At 39.3% G+C, this 22,369-nt stretch overlaps 3 protein-coding genes and 1 non-coding gene across 4 annotated transcripts; 3 read left to right on the top strand and 1 right to left on the bottom strand.

Annotated features, from left to right (window-relative positions):
• Nucleotides 1–7,760: 7,760 nt before the first annotated feature.
• LOC149084599 (speckle-type POZ protein-like) lies at nucleotides 7,761–9,381 on the bottom strand. Its single transcript, XM_089235508.1, has one exon. The coding sequence runs from the start codon at nucleotides 9,008–9,010 to the stop codon at nucleotides 7,955–7,957; it is 1,056 nt and encodes a 351-aa protein (XP_089091634.1). The 5' UTR covers nucleotides 9,011–9,381; the 3' UTR covers nucleotides 7,761–7,954.
• Nucleotides 9,382–15,286: 5,905 nt separating this feature from the next.
• Nucleotides 15,287–16,646, top strand: LOC149084598 (speckle-type POZ protein-like). The gene has a single exon (XM_089235507.1). It carries the CDS (start codon nucleotides 15,318–15,320, stop codon nucleotides 16,329–16,331), a length of 1,014 nt encoding a protein of 337 aa, XP_089091633.1. The 5' UTR covers nucleotides 15,287–15,317; the 3' UTR covers nucleotides 16,332–16,646.
• Nucleotides 16,647–17,933: 1,287 nt separating this feature from the next.
• LOC149084597 (speckle-type POZ protein-like) lies at nucleotides 17,934–18,968 on the top strand. Its single transcript, XM_089235339.1, has one exon. The coding sequence runs from the start codon at nucleotides 17,934–17,936 to the stop codon at nucleotides 18,966–18,968; it is 1,035 nt and encodes a 344-aa protein (XP_089091465.1).
• Nucleotides 18,969–21,361: 2,393 nt separating this feature from the next.
• On the top strand, nucleotides 21,362–21,435 carry TRNAS-GGA (transfer RNA serine (anticodon GGA)). The gene has a single exon. It is a non-coding gene; the product is annotated as a tRNA-Ser (tRNA).
• Nucleotides 21,436–22,369: the final 934 nt, after the last annotated feature.

Raw genomic sequence — 22,369 nt, 5'->3', positions numbered from 1 at the left:
TTGATAATGCTGGGGCCTACCATCCCCCTCCATTCTTGTAAAGAATAATGCGAGAGAAACTGACGTCTAGCGCTCGCGATTACTATAGGCGTTATATAGTACTTGGGAGCATAAGAAAAGATACAAATCATTGTAAAGAGATAAACATGGCTGAAACGCATTGTCAGGGAACACGGTAACCAAAGTAGACATTCCAAAAGTCATCATTGAGGCTTATGAGCCATTGTTGCAGGGCAGATTTTTACCCCTATTTTGGGCATTTGCCGAGCCCGGACGAATTTTTTAAGTAATCCACCATTCACAAATTGGGATCATGTTTGCCTCATAGACGTCGATATAGCTTCTTACAGTCAAAATCTTGATGGCAAATGAAATTTGCTACACCTCCATTCAAAGAGAAGCCTCTTCTGATTCATTAGTCTCTATTTTTTTGGTTCCAGCAGCTGAAGACTTCGTTGAAAGATGGAAGAACGCAAATTGGATCGAGAATTCGTCGATGCCCCACCAAACATCATCGATACTTCGGTAGTTTCGTGATATCTGATGACTGTACCTGATGCTGATCCCACAAGAGATTGAGGGGTGATGCAGAAGAAAAAAAATTACCAACCAATTGCAAACCAGCTACTATTGGCTCTACAATAGCGACGATGGGAATCATGATTGAGGCCCGATGCAGACCTGTGCCGAAGACTCATAAATTAAATGCCTTGGAGCATAAAATCCATGGTTAAGGCCGAAGATGGCCACAGTACAATGTATCCGTACGATATCAGCACGCATTTTCCCATAATGTTCAAGCAAATACTGTCCACATGCAATTTTTTGCTGCCGATATGCTCAAGAAGAACCTTGAAGATGGAAATGCAAATTGCCACAATATTGTTAATTTGGGCTGTCCAATTTGATCGTTTCGTGATCTGCTCTCGTAAATTTCTGGGATGTTCTAATTTTTTTCGAAAAAAAAGAACTTGTATATGCAAAATTTGGATAAACATACAGGGACACAAAATCAATTATGAATAAATATATAGGTATAGAATTACATTCGCACCTACTGTCCATCCGCGGGTGCCTTTGATGAGCATGCCATCCGCTAGTTTTACCGTCTGGATGTAGATTGACATATTTGGATTATCAAGGTGACACACGGACACGATAAGTATTCCTCAATATATACATCTATCTATTCAGAATTTTTGGAAACTTTCTTTTGAGGTACGGGTACGTAAATTTCGTATTTACGAAATAACCGCGGTAAATGTTAAATTTACACGAATAAATGCCGAAATTTTATTTTCTTACTCCTTTTTCGTGAAATCTGGATAATTTACACTTTTTGAAGTGGAAAAGTCGTAATTTTGATCAATGCTTGTGAGCGTGCATGAAAGAGGGAACCACAAGCATCACTTCTTCTCCCTCTGACGTTGTGTTAGATGTAATTACAGTCGAGTTCTGTTATAACATACCTCCTAGGAGATTCGATAACTGTAACCGAACGTGTATGTTATAAGTGAGGCATTGAAATTAGTTTACGTAGCAATAACATATATATATATACATACATTACTGAGATTGTCGCGGACAAAATAAGCTTATGCAACGCATAATTGAAATATAATCCCGTACAGCTGTATAGCCAGTTCTGACTAGCCCGTCGAACTTCTTTGAAAGCAGCTGTAACGCTGTTTCGATCGTTAATAAGTTCAACAGCATTGTATGGTGCTGAAATTTGGGCTGTTAAATACCAGAGTGACATTAACGCCTTGTTTAGTTCTTTTGTCCGAAGATTCTTCACTCTCTCAAAACTGATACCACCTTAAATGATTCGCGCTGAACTGGGTCAATCGAGCCTCAGTATCATCATTAAAAAAGCATATTTTAAATTTTTGGGGTTCGCATTTTGAAAATGAGCGAGAAGAGACTCCCAAAGATAAGTTTTCCCAGCCTTTGCGAGAGATATTCTTGATAATACTGGATGGGCCTACCATCCCCCTCCATTATTGTAAAGAATAATGCGAGAGAATTGTTCTCATTTCATGTTTAAATTGTGTTGTAGTTCATTTGCCTTTTTTAACCCTTAGTTATTTCACTTTGTGTATTTCATATAGAAACTGAATTTTTGATGGTTGATTGCGGGGGAAATATATAATAATTATATATTTAATATAAATATTATAATAATTATCGCACGAAACAAGTTTCGAACGATAAATACTTCATATGCTACGCGATTGTTTGGATTTATTGCTGAATAAATGGTTTTTATTTCATTTATGTGAAAAAAAACTTCTCTATATTGCTCTTCATTTTAGTGACTATATCCGTGAGTGAACGAATTCTTACACCATAATTATTTCAAACGATCTATCACGAAGCAATTGTTTGTGACGACAATTTCATCAATTTAGAATTCCGTCGTAGATTCCACTACTTTGTTTAATTTTGCAATTCCACAATTTTTAATAATGCTAGAAAAATACGAATGAAACGAAATGCCGGGGTTTTAGCAGAGACGACTCCACCAATAGCCACTACCCTAAACGTGGCGCACACTAAGATGATTCACGCTATTGAGAGAGAACCGTTATTTGCGTGTGTGTGTGTTGATTGTTAGCTCCATAAATATTAACATCAATCTAATTGCATGGCATTAATTTGTGAATTCTTCGCGCGTTATTGTATTTGCCATTTCAGCTCAGGAATGTTGTCTAAGGAATGAAACGAATTTCTGAAATAGTGAAAAACTGCAAAATTTCGTTGTTTGTTTACTCAAATACTTAAAAAAAAAAAATGTTTGAAAAACTGGATGGATGAGTTGTTTATCGTATCCCCGTATACGGAAAACATAATTGCTAGTATAGTTATGAGCTTCATATTTAAACATTTTAGCATAATTTGTCATGAGAAAATTTTCAATGAGTTTCAAATTTATGTCTAGTACATGGTCCCTAAAAGTGGTCATTTTCATACAATCGCTCATATCCTGCGAAATAGTGGTCAGATTGAAATGTAAATTGATTCTGTTGGGTTTTCGACTATGCTGATTCGAATGAAGTAAAAATTAATGTATGCTTCTATTTTCATAAATTTCTAAAAATATGTTTCGGTAAGTCACAACTAATATTTTTTTTTTAAAAAAAGCCAAATTCAAAACGACTAATAAAATTATATTTATCTCGTTAGAATCTATCCTTTAAAATAAAAAGTGATGAGATATCTATATTATTTCAGCAATTATGCTCGAAAACGAGATGTTTCTCCGTAAAACATCACGACACTCGTTTTTCAATAATTTATATTTCACTAATGTTTGTTTAAAATTGATGAAATTTCGGCATTTCTTGAGATACTGAATCCAAATATGGAAGAAAAAAATGGGGTTACCATTGAACTTTCAAAAGTTGGATCTAGTTTTAACATCTAGATCAGTGTTTCTTAACCTTTTTCAGCTCATGGCCCTCCCCCCCTATGGATAAATTTTTTTCTTGTGGCCCCCCTGTATAGGCCAGGGCCCCCCTCTGCCCTCATCCAAGATTTAGATACTTTTATTTATTTTTTATTATGAATGAAATTTGAATAAATCAGATCAATATCTGGAATCCTGGCTAGGCACGGATTCAAATGGTGGATTATCATCCCTCCCAGGAGTCAAATTATATGGTAAAAAACGGTCTGTGTAAAATACGCGACGATCCAATGAACCTGCACGATAAATCGATAAAACTGGAAACAACAGCTTACATATGAAAAAATCATAGTACCAGATCCCATGTAGTGCAGTCCCCTGCCTCCATTATAGACATGAAGATCCAGGTCATGCCCACATAGACCCAAGGGTTAAGATGGCCCTGGTTCTATTGACGGATCTGTTTGATTCTGAAAGTAGTAATATTTTTTTCATGTTTCCCTTTTAAAGCTTTTCTCTTCACAGCTTTCTATGACTCCCTTCACAACCTGTCGTGGATCACCTTTCTTCTGATTTTCTCCCGTGGCCCCCCTAGAATATCTCAGGACCGCAAGGGGGCCATATGGCCCCAGGTTGAGAACCACTGATCTAGATGACCCCTGAAATGAGCTTAATACACTTATGGAAGATCTTAAGAAGAATGCTATACCTTTTGCTTTGTCTTTTTTTTACAATAAATATAACCCAAGATATCGCCATCTTTCGGTTAAAATTTGTACGTATAATAAAAAGCTGTTTTTTACTACATATATTTCTAGGGTGTTTTGCAGCGTGTTATATCCGGATTATTATTATTATTTATTTAAGAATTAGTCAAGACCATTTTTTTTTTGTTTGTTATATCCACAGTGTATGCCATACGAAGGTAAAAATATGTAGACGTGAATTGGGCAAATTTTGATATCTAACACGCGTTTCTAGCTATAGCGGAAAACAATAATTTGTATGAAAGAGAACGTGGATTTAGATATATTGTCTGTTTATTCAGAATTTCGCGAGTATAAACATCGATATTGTACATTAGTAGCCTGTCTAATTACTAATTAGCATACTAATTTACTTCGTGATTTAAAAAAAAACAGGCCTTGTTTTGTGTATATGACGCTTAGAACCGAAGTTTCATCCACTTTAGCTTCGCGTTTTTACGTACAAGTAATCCGTGAATGAAAAAACTAAACGCATTTTACGAAGAGTGCTATTTTTGATATTTTACTTGAGTTTCAAACGATTTCTAAAAATACCATTTGATTATATCATTACAAAAATTATAACATGGTAATCTATCGTATATTGCTGAGGGCTATGAATCAAAATCTAAGGTCTATCGAATGCATTCGTCTAATCACAGTGTTTTCATACGCGATATGTCAAATGGAATTTCAAAAAATTCACACGTACATCAACTGATTTGGATGTAACTTAGCATACCATACGATCATCCGAATTCTAGTTCGTAACTTGCATCATCAGTAGCTAAAAATTTACTTGTGAAAATAACAAAAAACCATTCATTCACAGAATTTTTTTTTTTTTTTTTTTTGGAATCGTGTTTCGAATATTACGTGAAATTTTCTTCAAAATTTGACATTAAAATGATTTTTTAATAGAAAATGAAATTATTTAGATGGTCCAAAATTTGTTTGGTTTTCACCATTTTGCGATGCTTCCTACAGAAATTATTTTTTTTTATCAAAGTTCTCTCTCACTCCAGTAAGATTTTATAGAAAAGTTCTAAGAAAGGTTGTCGGAGATACTTTAAGGAAAGGGAACTCCATCTACAGTCTTCAGTTGATCATCAATAGACTAAAATTTCCCAAACAAGTACAATAATTGGCTGAATTTCATTGCTTTTTTTCTTCTAAGAGGTCACGAAAAACGCTTTTGTCTAACAACGATTTCAACCCTTTGAGACAGACCTTCATGCACAAATGTTTTAGTTGCTTTTTCTCACTGTAAATTTACTTTCCCTTTTTACTTTAGAGCGTTAAGCCAGCACCTCCTAGAGATAGAAGGCCTCCGCACTCAGCCTGTGACGCTCGTGCCAGCATCATCGTTGTGAGGAAAAGAAATGATCGGGCTCAGAATTGGCGATTTCTATGCCCCCACATCCAATCCCTATGCGGTATTTGTGAGCCAATCGGGAAGATTCTAAGCCAAAATAAGAAGAAACGAAATAGGATGCTGTGTATCAAAATGTGGCAAACTTGCTAGGTAGTCTGAATGACGTTTATGGCAAACAGTGCAGAGGCCTTCTATCTCTAGGAGGTGCTGGTTAAGCCCTTATTTAAAGGAATTGTGTATGAGTTCCGAGTTAGAAATATAGCTTTCATGCAGTATTCCACGTGGGGATAGCGTGTCTCACTAGAAAACATAGCGTCTGAATGGGAAATGTATGTATTTGATTGGAAACAGGTTTTCAATTTTCATCCGTCATGAAATAATGTAGAACGATATCCGTTAGAATCAGAACTACATGGTTCGATTCCAGAGACGAGTTTAATATATGATATCAGTGCTCTCTCTTCAGTCCTATCAGTCCACAAAACATTTCGAACAGTTTTCTCACAGACAATTCATTCATAATTTTAGATTTAATACATAGAACACGGTCTGCTTTAACGTGTTTTTGTTTCGTCGGTTCGCAATTTATTTCTCATCTTTTGTTGCAAATCCACAATTCATTCGCTCCTCCCGTTTACGTATTTTACATTTACGTCCTCACATTATTTTTTCTATTCATGTGAATTTTGTCGGCTCGCGAATTATTCTTACTACTAATGTGTGTGTTTGTGTTTTTTGCGAGTCTGCCAATTACACTGCTGGCCACCCAAATTGCAACACCAAGAAAGACAAGAGATATCGCAACAATATTTATTTTGTAGATAACATGTTGACCAAGCATCAAATGATTAAATTTATAGACTTCTGTGAAGTGTGGTTCCTGCCAAAATCAGTAGCCAGAGTAGCCGCCATTGTTGGAGATCACCGCTGCCACACGCCTCGGCATTGATTCAAAGAGACTTTGGATGTGTTCTTGGGGGTACAGCAGACCAAGCAGCTTCCACGCGTTGCCAAAGTTGATCTGGTGTGGCAGCTGGGGATGTAATCTGGGTCAATCGTTGAGCAACCATGGACCACATGTTTTCTATCGGCGAAAGATCCGGAGAGCGAGCTGGCCAGGGAAGCAATTCAATCTGGCGATTGACGAAGAACCTTTGGACAATGCGTGCCACGTGTGGTCGCGCATTATCCTGTTGAAATATGGCTGTGGGCAAGCCCTGAAGGTAAGGAAGGACAACTGGCTCCAACACCTCGGAGATGTAGCGCTAGCTTTTTAAAGTACCGGCAATGCGTACTAGAGGAGTGCGAGAGTGATATCCAATACCGCCCCATACCATAATACCCGGTGCAGGACCACTGTGGCGGTGCATAACGCAGCTGTTCAGCATCCTCTCTCCACGGTGTCTCCAGACTCGAATCCGACCATCGTGGTGTTGTAGACAGAAGCGTGACTCGTCAGTAAAGACAATTTCATTCCATTGTGCCGTCCATTGTAAAACTGGGGGCAGATGACTACACATAACAAGCATTACACAGAAACACACTTTACGTCAGGTTGCACTACACGTACACGCACATTCGCGCATGTACCGATTCGTTGGGGGGTTCCGCGGGTGGGGTGGGGGGTGCATGTGTGGTGTAGCAGTAGTAGGTAGGGGCTCGGGGATCCATGATGTTCTTAAGTCAGCCACCTCGTTGGGCAATTTGCCTGTTGTGGCGTTGTATTTGTATTTGTATAAATCTCCAAGCCTTAAATAGCGCTTTGAAGTGGCGCCACAGGCGCGCGTGATGTGCGTCTGCGCTGAAATTCTAATCATTTGCATATCTCACCTCCGCTAATGCATGTTGTAAATTTGATATTATTTGCATGCTTCCTTCAGGGTGTTGCATTTACGGTGGCCAGCAGTGTATTTCTCGACTTTTCCCCTGGTCCGCAAATTACTTCTCATATTCATGTGTTTTTTGTGATTTGTTCAGATTTTTTTTTTTGCCTATGCATCTTTTACGGGTCCACAAGTTATTCCTCCCATTTACGTATTTTTTTGTTAACTTACAAATTAGTTCTTTTTCTGTGAAAAAAAATTTTCCATTTTTTGCTCCAGTATTCGTTACCCGTAATACTGGAACTCGTATAATAATCTCGTAATAAAACTATCATCTTTAACATTGTACGCAGTAAATGAATTTTCGATGAGAGTTTTTATATAAGGATGAAATATTTGAGTTTCCTTTGCGCTTTATAACAAATAAAACCTATTTTTGTAAAGCATACAGCATGGAAATTGCATGGAAAAATAACCATAACAGTTGGAATTGAAATTCAATGGCATATTATACACAAATACGCTGAATTGATAAAAGTTGAATTGTCAAATTTGTTGTAAAAGTCCGTCTCTCAATTCTAAATACTCTGTAATGCCAAGTTCATTTTCTCTTCTTTTTAATCATTTCCTCGACGATGTCGCAAAGCAGTTCTGGTCGAGTCTTGAAAATCGAACGCTGAACTTCGAAAAATACCACGGTCTGGCTCTCGCACAAATATTTCATGGCCTGACTGCGGAGTTCCTCACAATTATAAATGTCCGCGCTCGCGAGGACTTGGCAAACGTTTTCATCATTCATGATGGACATTAGATAATTGCAGCAATATAGTTTCAAGTCACTCACCTCGTATTTGTCGCTGGCCCGTAGGAGTTCCAAGGCGAGATCGTAATCCATTTCACAGACACAACTACAGTAGATAAATTCAATGAAGGATTCCACGGTGTCTTTTTCGAAATCCGTTATCTCCACGCGGCGAGTGTCTTTCTCTAATGTGTCGTGTTTGAACATGGCAGCGAAAAATTCCGAGCGCACAGCAAGTACGAGCGAATGGACATGGATATCTTCTCCTCCGACGGTAATGGTACAATCAGAATTTTCTTCGCTCACCCACAGCTTTCTGAAGTCGTCGATCATCTTCACCATCGGTGCCATTTCAGGGTAGCGGTGCATCACGGCATCATTTCCGCAGCAGGTCATACTATACGTCACTTCCACGTTAACCACCAAAACGTCATCGTCCAATTTCGATTTCACATTTTCCGATTCTATCGCTTTAGGGTAACCCTTTTTCCCGATGTTGAAACTGATCCATTTACTTTCCGAAACGAATAAAATCTCACCCCTGGTGTTACGCAGCGAGATATTGAATTTCAGGTTCACTTTCTGTGTTTCATCTTGTTTATGAAGATAAACAGAAACGTATCCTTTGGAATCATCAGTTTCTCCTCCAGGATATAATAATAGATACCATTGGATGCCTCCTTTCTCGAGCTGAAATGTTTCACTTCGGCGGGATCTTCCAACCTGCGAATCAAGAGAGCCGAAACGTTCGATGCTCCACTCACAACGGAAATTTCCGTGGGCACTTCCAGATACAGCGATGCTTTTTAATTTGACGGTATCCCGAATGGGCTCTTTAAAAAATTGGGAATACATCTGCTCGCCGCAGCGGAATGCACTTTTTGAAAAGCGATGTGCGAATTCAAAACTCCATATGAGTTCGGTGACTGACTAGTACTGAATTGCTATGCACCACTGTATTCTCAATTTATTTGATCCAGAAGCAGTGAGAAAAATAAATTGACTTTAGTCCAGAAATCAACTTTGAATCGGACAGTACAGCTCTGAATCATACACGTTGGCACTCGATCAAATCATTATACAATTCAGGGTTATAGAAGAAACGATTAGTTGAGCGAAAGAAAAGAAACAAATACAAATGTATAACCATAATTGAATTATGGTAATTGATAATTAAATAACGGTCATGTAAAACCAACAAGTCTTAGTTAAACACCAGAAGCAATCGAGGCTCGGCAATTTATAAGCGACAAATAGTTATTGATAAATCCTCACACAGAGAAAGCCAACGTTATCATAAGCATAATGTCTACTGGTGATATACATATCAGATAAAACAAATGATTGCGTTGGATGAAGAAACAGAGTGTGACCTTTCAACGTCCATTGTCAACATATGATTTTTTTCATGAAAATGTGAGATTTCCGAACCAATTTTAAAACAAAGATTTCATTAATTTCAGCACTCTTATTAAAACAAATTTATTTTCCTCTATAACGCACAAATTTCAGAAGAAATCGTTTTTTTTCTTTAGTATGCTTAATTTGTTTTTAGTTTGCGTCCACGTAGAACCACAAAGTGTGAAAGAAAAAGTGTCGCGTGTGAATTTCCGTTACTGATATCTCTGTACTAAAAATTATTGCGTATTTATTATTAATTGGATATACATGTTTTCATCTCGATGAATGATTTGAACGGTATAAAAAAAAAATATAGAAACGATTTTGTAGACGATTTTTCACACTTTAACATATTTGTATGTAATTATAAAGTTACCTGATTTTACAGTGGAGGGGGGGGGGGCGACGAAATTCTAGTTGAGAACTTGTTCCAGGTAAAAACAGTCCAAATAAATCCCCCCACCCACTTTTTTTTAACGGTACATAAATTCTTAAAATGTCTACATAAATTTTGAAAACCTTTTATTAAATTGTTTTCCTCGAACTGCAATCACCCAGCGATAATTTATAGGCACCCAGAGTCGTCATTCCAACTTTTTCTAGGAGGGGGGGAAAAGCAAACGTACTCAATGTATGTATATATACACTGCTGGCCACCGTAAATGCAACACCCTGAAGGAAGCATGCAAATAATATGAAATTTACAACATGCATTAGCGGTGGTGAGATATGCAAATGATTAGAATTTCAGCGCAGAAGCACATCACGCGCGCCTGTGGCGCCACTTCAAAGCGCTATTTAAGGCTTGGAGATTTCGACGATTTGAAGTACGGCAATTGTGTTTTTCTTGTGGTTTTTAATTGCTACCGCAGGGAGTCCCCCATCGAGGGGTTAGCGCACCAACCTCTCGACGAGTATAAAAAACAAGCCTGCCGTTCGGAATCGGCAATAAATTGTAGGTCCCGGTCTAATTAGCCCTCGTGTGCAGAAAATGACCGTGGTGCGACAAAAATGATCAAATGATCTTGTGGTTTTTTCAAAAAAACGATCAATTATGCCTCGTAGAAAACAGCGATCATCTTTTGATCAAGTATCCGAGTTCGACAGAGGAAGGATAGTGGCCTACCGAGATTGTGGATTATCTTTCAGGGAAATCGGTAGTCGTGTTGGACGAAACCAAACAACTGTAATGCGGATATGTGATCGTTGGATGCAGGAGGGTACGACGGACCGACGTGTTCGATCGCATCCACCTCAGTGCACCACTTCACGTGATGACAGGCGTATGGCAGTGACGGATCGCTCAGTCACATCACGAACCATAGCACAGCACATTCAGTCTGTACTGTACCGCATCATCCAGTGTCTGCGCGTACCATTCGACGCCGTTTACAGCAGAGTGGTCTGTCCGCAAGACGTCCATTGCTTCGTCTACCCTTGACGCAGAACCACAGACGTCTCCGCCGCCAATGGTGCGATGAAAGAAGGATGTGGACGGCACAATGGAATGAAATTGTCTTTACTGACGAGTCACGCTTCTGTCTGCAACACCACGATGGTCGGATTCGAGTCTGGAGACACCGTGGAGAGAGGATGCTGAACAGCTGCGTTATGCACCGCCACACTGGTCCTGCACCGGGTATTATGGTATGGGGCGGTATTGGATATCACTCTCGCACTCCTCTAGTACGCATTGCCGGTACTTTAAAAAGCCAGCGCTACATCTCCGAGGTGTTGGAGCCAGTTGTCCTTCCTTACCTTCAGGGCTTGCCCACAGCCATATTTCAACAGGATAATGCGCGACCACACGTGGCACGCATTGTCCAAAGGTTCTTCGTCAATCGCTAGATTGAATTGCTTCCCTGGCCAGCTCGCTCTCCGGATCTTTCGCCGATAGAAAACATGTGGTCCATGGTTGCTCAACGATTGACCCAGATTACATCCCCAGCTGCCACACCAGATCAACTTTGGCAACGCGTGGAAGCTGCTTGGTCTGCTGTACCCCAAGAACACATCCGAAGTCTCTTTGAATCAATGCCGAGGCGTGTGGCAGCGGTGATCTCCAACAATGGCGGCTACTCTGGCTACTGATTTTGGCAGGAACCACACTTCACAGAAGCCTATAAATTTAATCATTTGATGCTTGGTCAACATGTTATCTACAAAATAAATATTGTTGCGATATCTCTTGTCTTTCTTGGTGTTGCAATTTGGGTGGCCAGCAGTGTATATCATTTTTAGTGTACCGTATATACTCGTGTATAAGCCGAGTTTTTTTGTGGAAAAGTTCGTTCCCAGAGTGGGGGGGAGGGAAGGGGTCCGGCTTATACTCGGGTCAGTTTTTTTATGAGAAAAAATCGACCCCTGCAATCAGTAGCCATTTTTGTAACAGTGTTCGAGAAACCGGCATTATCGGTGTGAGATACGTTCAAACCCCACAGAACTGATCATAGGCGGAGATAGACTTGGAAGTGTGGGGGGGGGGGCACGGTCATTATTGCTGGGGGGCAAGATGATGATGACAATTCATATATGCATATATACATTAGATCAGTCGACTCCACTTTTGACGCTGGGGGGGGGGGGGCGTATCTCCGCCCATGGAACTGATAATATCAAAGCCGAGGCAAAGAAATCGAAAACATCATTGGCTGCTGGTGGCTAACGTTGATTGTACAGCCTTAGATGTGAGCATTAACAAGCCTCCCAAAGATAGAGCAACTACAAAAAAGTGGTGCCTTGAAGAAACTTAACATTGGCCTGGTGTGCCAATGGATACATGAGGCGTGGAATTCTGTTTCCGCCGAAATTATCATCCGATCCTTCTTCAAAACGTGTTGCATCAGCAATGCGATGGACGGAACTGAAGATGATATCCTCTTTTAAAGTGACAATGGCGATGACAGCCCAGATGAGGGAAAAAAACGAAGATGCCGCACACCCTATGATGATCTGATGGATTACGATGAGCTTGGAGACGGATTAAAAAGTTTCAATCACATTTTCTAATGTAAATTTCCGTAAGCTATTCATTTCGCATGAAAATATAAGAAATTTTTTTCTCTGAAATGCATGGAGTTTTTGGAGTCGGCTTATACACGGATTTTCAATTTATTGTGATTTTGGTGGTCCTGAAGTTGGGGAGTCGGCTTATACACGAGTATATACGGTATTTTCAAAAGTTGCCCCCCCCCCCCAAATGACGGGCCTGTAGGCACCAATGTCGATCTTTTATTGGTCATGGTGCCCACCCTGAAGTTTCGCACCATTTTTTAATTCGAAAATTAATATTAAAAGCCTTATAATTTAACGTTTAACATCAGACGTGACTGTCTTTATCCTAATAATATCTAGACGTCTCAAACATATTGCTGCTGAAGTTGTGAAAATGGTTGCAAGTCACTATTTACTAAATTTAACATTGAAGAGCAGACAATAAGTTACATGAACGTTGAGCAAGCAAAACAGAATTTTTATTCATATTCCGCATGCGAAGAAACACAAATTTATGATGGAAACATATCGATTCTAAACTACCTTAAATGTTATAAGGCATGGTAATAAACAACACAAATGATATTCATGGACCATGAATAAGAAAATATAACAAATGGCGTAATCAACACAATGCCCCCCGATCACGCAAGCTTAATCGGCGAAATACATTGTTCTGGATTCTCGGTTCATATTGGACGTTATATTTTAAGCAATTCCTGAACGATATCGAAAAGCAATTGAGGCCTACCAATGTAAATCTCACGATGCTCTTCGAAAAAAGCTGCCGATTTTTTCTCGCCCAGATATTTCATATCTCGCCTGCGGAGTTTTACAGCGTTGAAAACGTCCGCGCTCACGAGAATTCGGCAGACGTTACCACTGATTTTAGCGGTTGATATTCGTATACACAAAATCTTTTTTTCTGTTATAAATTTAAATTATTGTGTGTATAGTTTTTTTCCTTGGGTTTGCATCTATCAAGAACTCCACCGTCGACACAGTGGAGGTCGGCTGAAGTTGGTTTTCTGTGGTTCCTAACTTCGAGGAGCGAATTCGACCCTATTTCGACCCCCCCCCCCCCCTTCAAAAAAATCTCGCCAAAGAAAGCAACAGACCTACAAATCTAATTCAGTCATTTCACTTCTGAAATACAGATGGCAGCACTGAAAAAAAACAGACACAACACTATAGATACACGCTCAGACTGTTAGGTGCTTACACTTCCGGCACAAGTAACTAGGTAGTAAATTGCCCATAGATGGCGATAGACCTGAGTTGCGCTCGATTGGAAAGAAAGAAAGACTTCGCGCAATATTTGCTGGAGTGTTACGATGTAATGAGTTGAGCTCTAATACAGATTATAGGTCAGGGGTCGCCAACGCTTGACCCGCGGACCGCTTGTAGCCTTCGAAGATTTTTGCAGCGATTTTCGAACTACGAAAACGCTTCATATTTACAGAACTTATAGCAATGCTGAAAGGGCAATCTCAATGCAAAAATGTGTTCCAGAATTGGTGAAGTTATTTCGATTCAAATTTTAGAGCACGTTTCACACTCAACTCATGAGAGAAATAATTTTAGCATCGATTAGAAATAATTTCACAATTACAAGTGATTTTAGTGTTAATGAGAGAAATTATTTCATAATTATTGGAAGAGGCCGTTTTGAAGAAAACCGTTTATGAAACCAGCACGCTTATTGGTTGCATTCTACCAAATGTAACCGATAAGCTAAGTGGTTGCATTTGTCACCTTTTATAAAAGAGATTTTATCAAACTTTTATAGCGTAATCCGGGCCTTGGACAAAGAAGGGAAGAAAGAGAAGGTGGATAAAATATATCAAACGCGCCATTTCTTTCTCCTCGTTTCAAAACTCGGCAAGTTTCGGCAGCTGAAGAATAAGTGTTATATACGAGTCAAGACGAGACTGAGAACTCAGTCCCTCGCTTTTGCGACGTGTTAACCGTATGTAGATGGCGTGAAGTGAAAGAAACCGACATCTTTTCTCACAAAAACGTCAACCAACACAACCTCCTCAATTCCTTATGAATTAGTTCATTATTGATGAATAGGATTTTCGCATGCGGATTATACACCGCTCTCTCTGTGAGCTATACGATATTTTTCTCAAAGAAGAGAAATTCGCGTTTACAAACTATATGCCACTGTGGATCATAAAATAAACGATGATTTGTAATTACTTATAGTGGGAAATAAAGGTTTTGCAAAGACAAAGGCCACGACAGGCAGATTTCCCAACGGAGTATGGATTTGATTGGATCTGGTAAAGTTTGATTTGATATTCTGAAATTCTCCCATGGTCTGAACTCCTTCAGTGAAATTCTACGGGTATCGTGCCATAAGATAACTGAATTTGTTCTTGAGGAATTTATATTTTTCCGGAACTAAGATGCAGTTAAAAATAAATAAAAATCTCGATTTTGAAACATTTGATAGATCATTTCTATCGGCAGGGAACGAAATCAATTAGATAGCGAGATCGGTGTTTGCTCTCCAATGATATCTCCTAATCGGACTCTTGTTTCGATAAAAGTTACTTCAGAAACAAATTTTGTTCAGCATTTGTTTTTACAGATAAACATTGGTTTTTTTTGGGGGGGTTTAGAATAATTATCAATAGTTTAACAGAAACCGAAGTGCATTATTATCACTTCGGGTGGTATAGATAGCACACGCGTGGCAGTTTTCCGCAGCTTTCGTAATATTTTTCATAGGATTATTTGAGTGAATGTCGATATCAAAATGGCTTCGACTCGTGACACATTGTGGGTTTCCGGAAGCGTTCAGGGGAATTTCAACTGTACTTGGAAAATCGAACGTTTCAGCGCGATGTATTCGCAGACAGGTAAATGTCACCAAAGTGAAATATTCGAGCTCGATGATCAGCGTATCGAATTTAGGTTATCATTTGCTTCTTCTTCCTCAAATGCTAGAAATCTAGAAAGGTACATTCCGTTCAACATCTATATGAAATGCTTGATGGGAAACATAAACTACAAGTACTATGTTTCATTTCGGAACACCGATGGCGAAGCCTTTTTCCATTCGGAATCGGATAAATGGGACATTTTAATCTACACCAAAGAATTTTGCGCTGCGAACATCGAGGAAACAGCTCTGATGTCCAAGTTAATAAATGACGTTTTGGTGGTTGAACTGGAAGTCGTTTACTGCATGACTCACGTCGCAGATGGCGACGAAACGTATTTTAGAGCGGAAACCACTTCGATGGTGAGTGTGGTGGACGACCTTCGAAATCTGATGGCTAAGAAAGAAAATGCAGATTGCACCATCTCCGTGCAGGAAAAAGATTTTCCTATTCATTTGGCCGTACTTGCTGCACGTTCTAAAGTTTTCGCGGCCATGTTCAGGCACGATACACTGGAGAAAAAAACTCGCCGAGTGAAAGTGACGGACTTCGAAGAACACACGATCGAGTCATTGATGGAATTCGTCTATTCGGGAACCGTTCGTGGAATGGATCTCGAACAAGCTCTGGAACTCTTACGAGCCGGTGACAAGTATGAGGTGAGTGACTTGAAATCGTACTGCAGCAATTACTTGATGTGCCATCTGAACGATGAGAATGTCTGTCGAGTTCTCGTGAGCGCTGACATTTGTAACGCTGACGAACTGCGGGCCAGAGCCATGAAATACTTCTCTCAGAATATGTCGCAAGAAAGTTTCGAAGCTCAACAATCGATTTTCACGGCGCGGCCGGAGCTGCTTTGCGAAATTGTCAAACAATTAATTTAAGAAGTAGGAACAAAATGAGAAAAGTGACAGAAATCAAATGTCAGACTTAGGGCCGTATTCACATGCACCTCGCACATATTCATTCCTCTGCGCAACTTCTAACGAATTGGTACTTGTTGGAATCTACGTGTACGTGTAGTGAACCTAACGTAAAGTTTGTGCCTGTGGAATGCTTGTTATGTGTAGCTCCTGCCATCTGCTATCAATTTTGCTAACTATTCCAAAAAAACATGGAAAACGTGAGCAGATTTCATCGTTCGTACTTTTATTTGTAATTATCTGGCTGGAAACCATTTGCACGTACAGGGTGATTCAGAAAAGATAGGAAAAACGTTAAGAGGTGATAGTACACACCAATACAAAACAACTATCATCAAAGAATGAATAGTTTAACATGAAACGCAAGCGCGTTTCGAAACGGCCGCTCCGCAGACGTTAAAACTGTATTCGTGTTGAAATTTATCGGGAGAAAAAGAACACCATGCATGTAAATGTAACCTGGGGAAGAAGAAACCGTGTGTAAATCTGCGTCACAGTGAATAAAAAGCGCGGACGCCAGCCCTGTCAAGTTATTCCAGCGTACAACCGTTCTAACAGTTGTAACGTACGGGATAATAGCGCACTTTATTCACTGTGGCGCGAGATTTGCATACGGTTTCTTCTTCTTCCCCAGGTTACATTTGCATGCGTGGTGTTCTTTCTCTCCCGATAAATTTCAACAGGAATGACGTTCCAACGTTTGCGGAGCGGCCGTTTCGAAACGCTGGAGCGTTTGCGTTTCATGTTAGACCATTCATTCTTTGGTGACAGTTGTTTGTATTGGTGTGCGCTATCACCTCTTAAAGTTTTTCCCATCTTTTCTGAATCACCCGGTATACTCGGCAATTAGTATTTTGTTCATGTTTTAGTCAGACTATGAAGAAATGATATCATGTAGTAAGTGTAGAAGAACTGGTCACTATAGTGCATAGGGTCGGACTTGAATTTTCGGAAGAACGGTAGCTAACTGGCTTAGCTGACATGATGACGCAGGACCCAACATCAGTCGTACTGTCACTGTAAGTTTATTTGCTTTCGTATGTCAAACTTGGCAGTTCAAATAACTGCTAAAACATGCAAAATGATACCAAAATGACAGATTCCTAAATAATAATTCTTGAAAAAATAAATATCGTGATAAAAAGATTCCAGAAGAGAGTCTAATCTCATTAGTCTCATTTTTCTCCGTATATTTTCCTGTTTTAATTAATTAACCTCAACCGCGAAAATATTCTCGGTAGTATAATTCAATATAACATAAATTAAGTTATATATTTCATTTCATAATGATTCTATTTTGAGGGATGCAATTATTTCGATCCCGCTAATTTTCTAATGATTCTGCTGGAAAGTGCTTTTGTTGTGTGGCGCCATTTTTTTTTATATTAATTCCAATTCTCTGATAAGAACTTAATAATCATGTTTACACATGGAGAAGGATTTATCATGGTATAGATATTTAATTATCTCTGTTTACTAAGCAACATTATCTTCTGCTCGTGATGTCTCGTCAAATACGTTATTTTTTTTTTGTCATTCGTATGAACAACGCAAACTTTTCTAATGGCTCCGAAGTTGAGTGTATCTGAGAGCGTCCAAGGGAATTTCAAATGTACGTGGACCATCCACCGTTTCAGCTCACTCGACACGAAGGTTGGGAAACCTCATAAGAGTGAAACGTTCCTTCTAGAGGAAGAGGGAACGGAATGGTATTTGGAAATATTTCGTGGAGGGGAATCGGAAAATTCCAAAGGGTACGTTTCTTGTTCCGTCTTCATGAGCACCGAAAAGAAAGGTTTGAAATTCCGATCCGATATTTCGTTACGTAATTCTGATGACGGGGTCTTGTTCAGTAAGAAGTCCAACGAGTGGGACACTTTCACACTCAGAAGCTACAATTACCACAAAACTGTTAAGGCGAAAAGCTTAGAATCGAAATTGATCAACGACGTTTTGGTGGTGTGTCTGGAAGTGACTTATTGCTTGGTTCGAATTACGGGGAAAAGTTGCAATTATCGGTGCACCCAAATTTCTCCGATGATGAAAGTGATCGGCGACTTGCGAAATCTGTGGATCAGCAAAGATAATGCAGACTCCGTGATCTCTGTGGGAGAACATGACATCCACGTTCATTCCGTTGTACTCGGTGCACGTTCGAAAGTTTTCGCAGTAATGTTCAAAGATCACGTGATAGACGAAGACAATCGCCGCCGTGTGGAAATCACCGACTTCGAAAAGAACACGACGGACTCCTTGATGGAATTCATCTACTCTGGAAGTGTAGACTACATGAGTTTCCATGTCGCCTTGGAACTTTTACGAGCGAGCGACAAATACCTACTGCATGACTTGAAATTGTACTGCACAAATTATTTGATACCTCACGTGAATGATGAGAACGTTTGTAAAGTCCTCGTGAGCTCGGATTTATATAACGCCGAGAAACTTCGTGGTTACGCCCTTGGATACTTCTGCGAGAATCTTTCATACGAGTTTTTCGAATCTCAGCGCTCGATTTTCACGGCACAACCGCAACTGCTCTGTGACATCGTCAAGGGATTGATGATTAAAAGGCAAAAAACGGATACAAAAGGTTGATCGATTCAAAAATCGGTCAACACAGTGATGGATGAGATCAGTAATATTCAGGTGACGACTTGAATTGTTTTCTGTGAATTGCTTGTATACTCTGCTGTTTTAAACGCAATTGGTTGTTCATTATAAGTATTTGATATGTGGAAGTTTCTGTTTAAGATAGATAAAGACTGAATAAATCGCCCTTGGGTCGATCTGCGTTTGCAGATTCGCATCCCATTACAGACGATGTGTGTGTATTTGAATTGAATTGCAGTATTAAACAATAGAAATCAAAGGTATAGTGTATCATCGCGGGACAGAGCCCAGGGCCTTGCCTAGTTCTTCAGGTATAGTGTATTAATACGCTGTATTTAATTTACCGAAAATATTAGAAATCATCGGTGAAATCACCGATTTTTACGAATAAATAACACCTGTTGGGAAGTAAAGCTCTATAGGAAGTCTGCAAGTGAATCAAAATGTACTAAACAGGGAAAAAAAGTTGGACATGACAAATATTTGCATTTGTGGTCATATTTGTTATAACACGATTCATAAACAATGGAAACCCTTTTCTATATTCAGACCGTGAAATTAGGTGAATGATTTCGTGGACCGGCAAAAAGAAGATTTAGAACCGGTGTTCATCATGGAAAAGTGGACATATTGTATGTAAAACGTATGAATGACTTTTACCGCAAACCATATTCAAATATAGCAAATTTTTCAATTTTTAAACTATTTACGAATTTTATAGGACACCCTGCTCTCCAAAAACAATGTTCCATATTGGTTTTTTTTTAATTCTTTTAATTGTAATATACTATTAAATATAATTTACATTCATATTTTAATGTAATATACTATTAAAACACAATATTATTTAATTAATTATCATCATTGACCAACCTTTTAGAGAGTGCGGGCCACGTCATTGGTTTTGCAAACGTGCCGCAGGCCACATAAGTGATCCGCGAATGTGCCGCGTTCCACTCAAGTGATCTGGGAAAGTACCGCGGGTCTGTTAAGTCGTCTTGGAGTGTGCCGTGAGTCACTTGAGTGGTCTAGGGTTGTATTGTGGGTCACTAGTGCCAAGAGTCACTTTAGTATGATGAGGGAATAATTTTTATTGGACAGTGAAGTATCCTCTCGTAGATATTATACATAATTATTTAATTAATTTGATATAGTCAAATGTTTTGAAATTAAGAAGGGACATTTTTCCCCACTAATTTCTTTTGAGTGCTAAATACAAGGTGATGGCTGATTTCCCTCGCCGCTAATTATTGGCGACCAATTAATCCTAGAGGCATACTTTCAATCAGAAATATTTTTCAAATAACAAGAAGACCTCAGATACATACGTCATTCTTAAACATACATCATATTCGCCGAGTTATGTGGATTCAAAAACGTGAGGGAAAACCGCATAATGCGCTTGTCCGTTAGTTTATGTTGTTCTCTCTCAGCTTCCCTCGGATTTTAAATTGAAATATCTCAGCAAATATTGCACCAGGAAAACGTGAAACTTTTGTTGTTGGCTTCAGACGAGACAAAGCAACAACTTTCGTTTTTCAACAAAAATTCGTATTTTTAGGGCAAGCTGACCAAATATAGAAAAGTTTCATTTTATTTTAATAACTATATACAACCCTTTGCAAAACGAATGACGTATTTGAGGTCTACACGTTACTTGGATCTTTTGTGTAATTGGAATCACGCCTCTAGAATTAACGTCAAGGAGAGTAAGCGATCTACCGTACATTGGGGTGCATTTTTAAAAGCTACGAATTTTTAACGTAAAAACTAATTGGCATTTGTTCATGGCTGCTTTTCTTACAAAAGCAAAAATTATTCAGCTATTCAGCAGCCTGCAATGGCAAGCAATTTGTAGCTACGGTACCGTCGGGTAAGCCTAATGAGCTGCATAAATTATTACATAAATTACTTGCGCTACCAAAACCATCACGGCGTTAATAAAGTTACATAGTAGAAAATATTCGAATTAGAACCTATTAAGTGTTTTTCTTTTCTTTCAGAATTCAACGGTTTTTCATATTTGGCATAAGTTGGCATACACAAGGATGACGTCACTCTCCGCTATCATACGAAGGTTTTAACAACTGGATGTTGCGAAGATATATTTTGGAAACAGAGAAAATTCAACTGCCCCTGCGGGGAATCGAACCCACGTCCTTTCACTTTCCGGGTTTTTCTCTGTTTCCAAAATATATCTTCGCAACATCCAGTTGTTAAAACCTTCGTATGATAGCGGAGAGTGACGTCATCCTTGTGTAAGTCGCCATCTGGTGGCAGCGTCAGCAGTTGTGAGCTTGGCATGAGTCCGGTCCGGCCGTCCATGTACGGTCCCTTTCAGTGTACACGAGCTCCAAGGAAAGATTTAGAGACTCTGTGCCTCTGTAGTCTAGTGGTCTAGGGCGTTCACCCGGAAAGTGAAAGGACGTGGGTTCGATTCCCCGCAGGGGCAGTTGAATTTTCTCTGTTTCCAAAATATATCTTCGCAACATCCAGTTGTTAAAACCTTCGTAAGTTGGCATAGTCTAGCGAGTGGTGATAAGGGACAATAGAAAGTTGTGGAATATGCCGTTTGTGGATGCCAATGCACTACAGGCGATAAATACAGTGTTGGTAGCGTCATCTGCTTATGTTTGCCTTGGGAAAATGTAACGAAGTTGCGCACATACTCAACGTAAAAAAAATCAGGTATTCGAAAATATTACAGTAGCAAAAACAACATTCAGTGCCCCACAAGAAAAAGTCTCTCCGCAGAGAGCAAACATGATGCTTATAAAAACCTGAAGCATTTGTCAGATTCATTTCAAAATATAGAAGACAGATATAGTCAAACCTCGTTAATGAGTCACTCTCGGGAGAGCAAAAATATGACTTAGTAAGCGGAGTGACTCGTTAAACAGAGTAAGCCATAGCTGTGCTAATTCCTGCCTGAGGACAATTGGGACTTCCAAAAAGCGACTCGGTAAGCGGAGTGACGTGTTAACCGGGTGACGCACTAGCGAGGTTTGACTGTATATGCTCCAGCGACACAAAGCAAGCACTACTCTGAAAACATAAATACGTAGACAGCACCAACACTCAGAACACACACGTTCCGGAATGTACCAATTCGTTAAATATTCCACACAGGAACGCGTGCGAGGTGCATATACGGTTAAGTAGCAGTTGGTAACATCAAATATACAATAAATTCAATGTATTTTATTGCATATTATAAAAAAAAACAACGTTGGTTGTCGACGGATATAAACAGTAATAAAATATATTAATAAAAATTTATAAAAGAATTACAATATTTCGTTGACTTGGAAATTTTGTAACTTCCTGCGTAAAATACGCAGATTGGGATTTTACCGATTCGTGAGGGAATGCCATCTTACCCGCCG

The sequence above is a fragment of the Pholcus phalangioides genome, unplaced genomic scaffold, assembly GCF_987345545.1.
Source record: "Pholcus phalangioides strain wild (caught in Gottingen) unplaced genomic scaffold, Ppha-v1.0 ptg000008l_1, whole genome shotgun sequence".
In the NCBI taxonomy this organism is placed as follows: Eukaryota; Metazoa; Arthropoda; class Arachnida; order Araneae; family Pholcidae; genus Pholcus; species Pholcus phalangioides.
Note: the sequence above shows the minus strand (reverse complement) of the source record. Positions and strands in the feature narration are given on the sequence as shown.

What these genes read in the sequence shown, in the direction of transcription:
- LOC149084598 (XM_089235507.1), top strand. Translation starts at nt 15,318, where the DNA reads ATGGCTTCGACTCGTGACACATTGTGGGTTTCCGGAAGCGTTCAGGGG.
- LOC149084597 (XM_089235339.1), top strand. Translation starts at nt 17,934, where the DNA reads ATGGCTCCGAAGTTGAGTGTATCTGAGAGCGTCCAAGGGAATTTCAAA.
- LOC149084599 (XM_089235508.1), bottom strand. Translation starts at nt 9,010, where the DNA reads ATGTATTCCCAATTTTTTAAAGAGCCCATTCGGGATACCGTCAAATTA.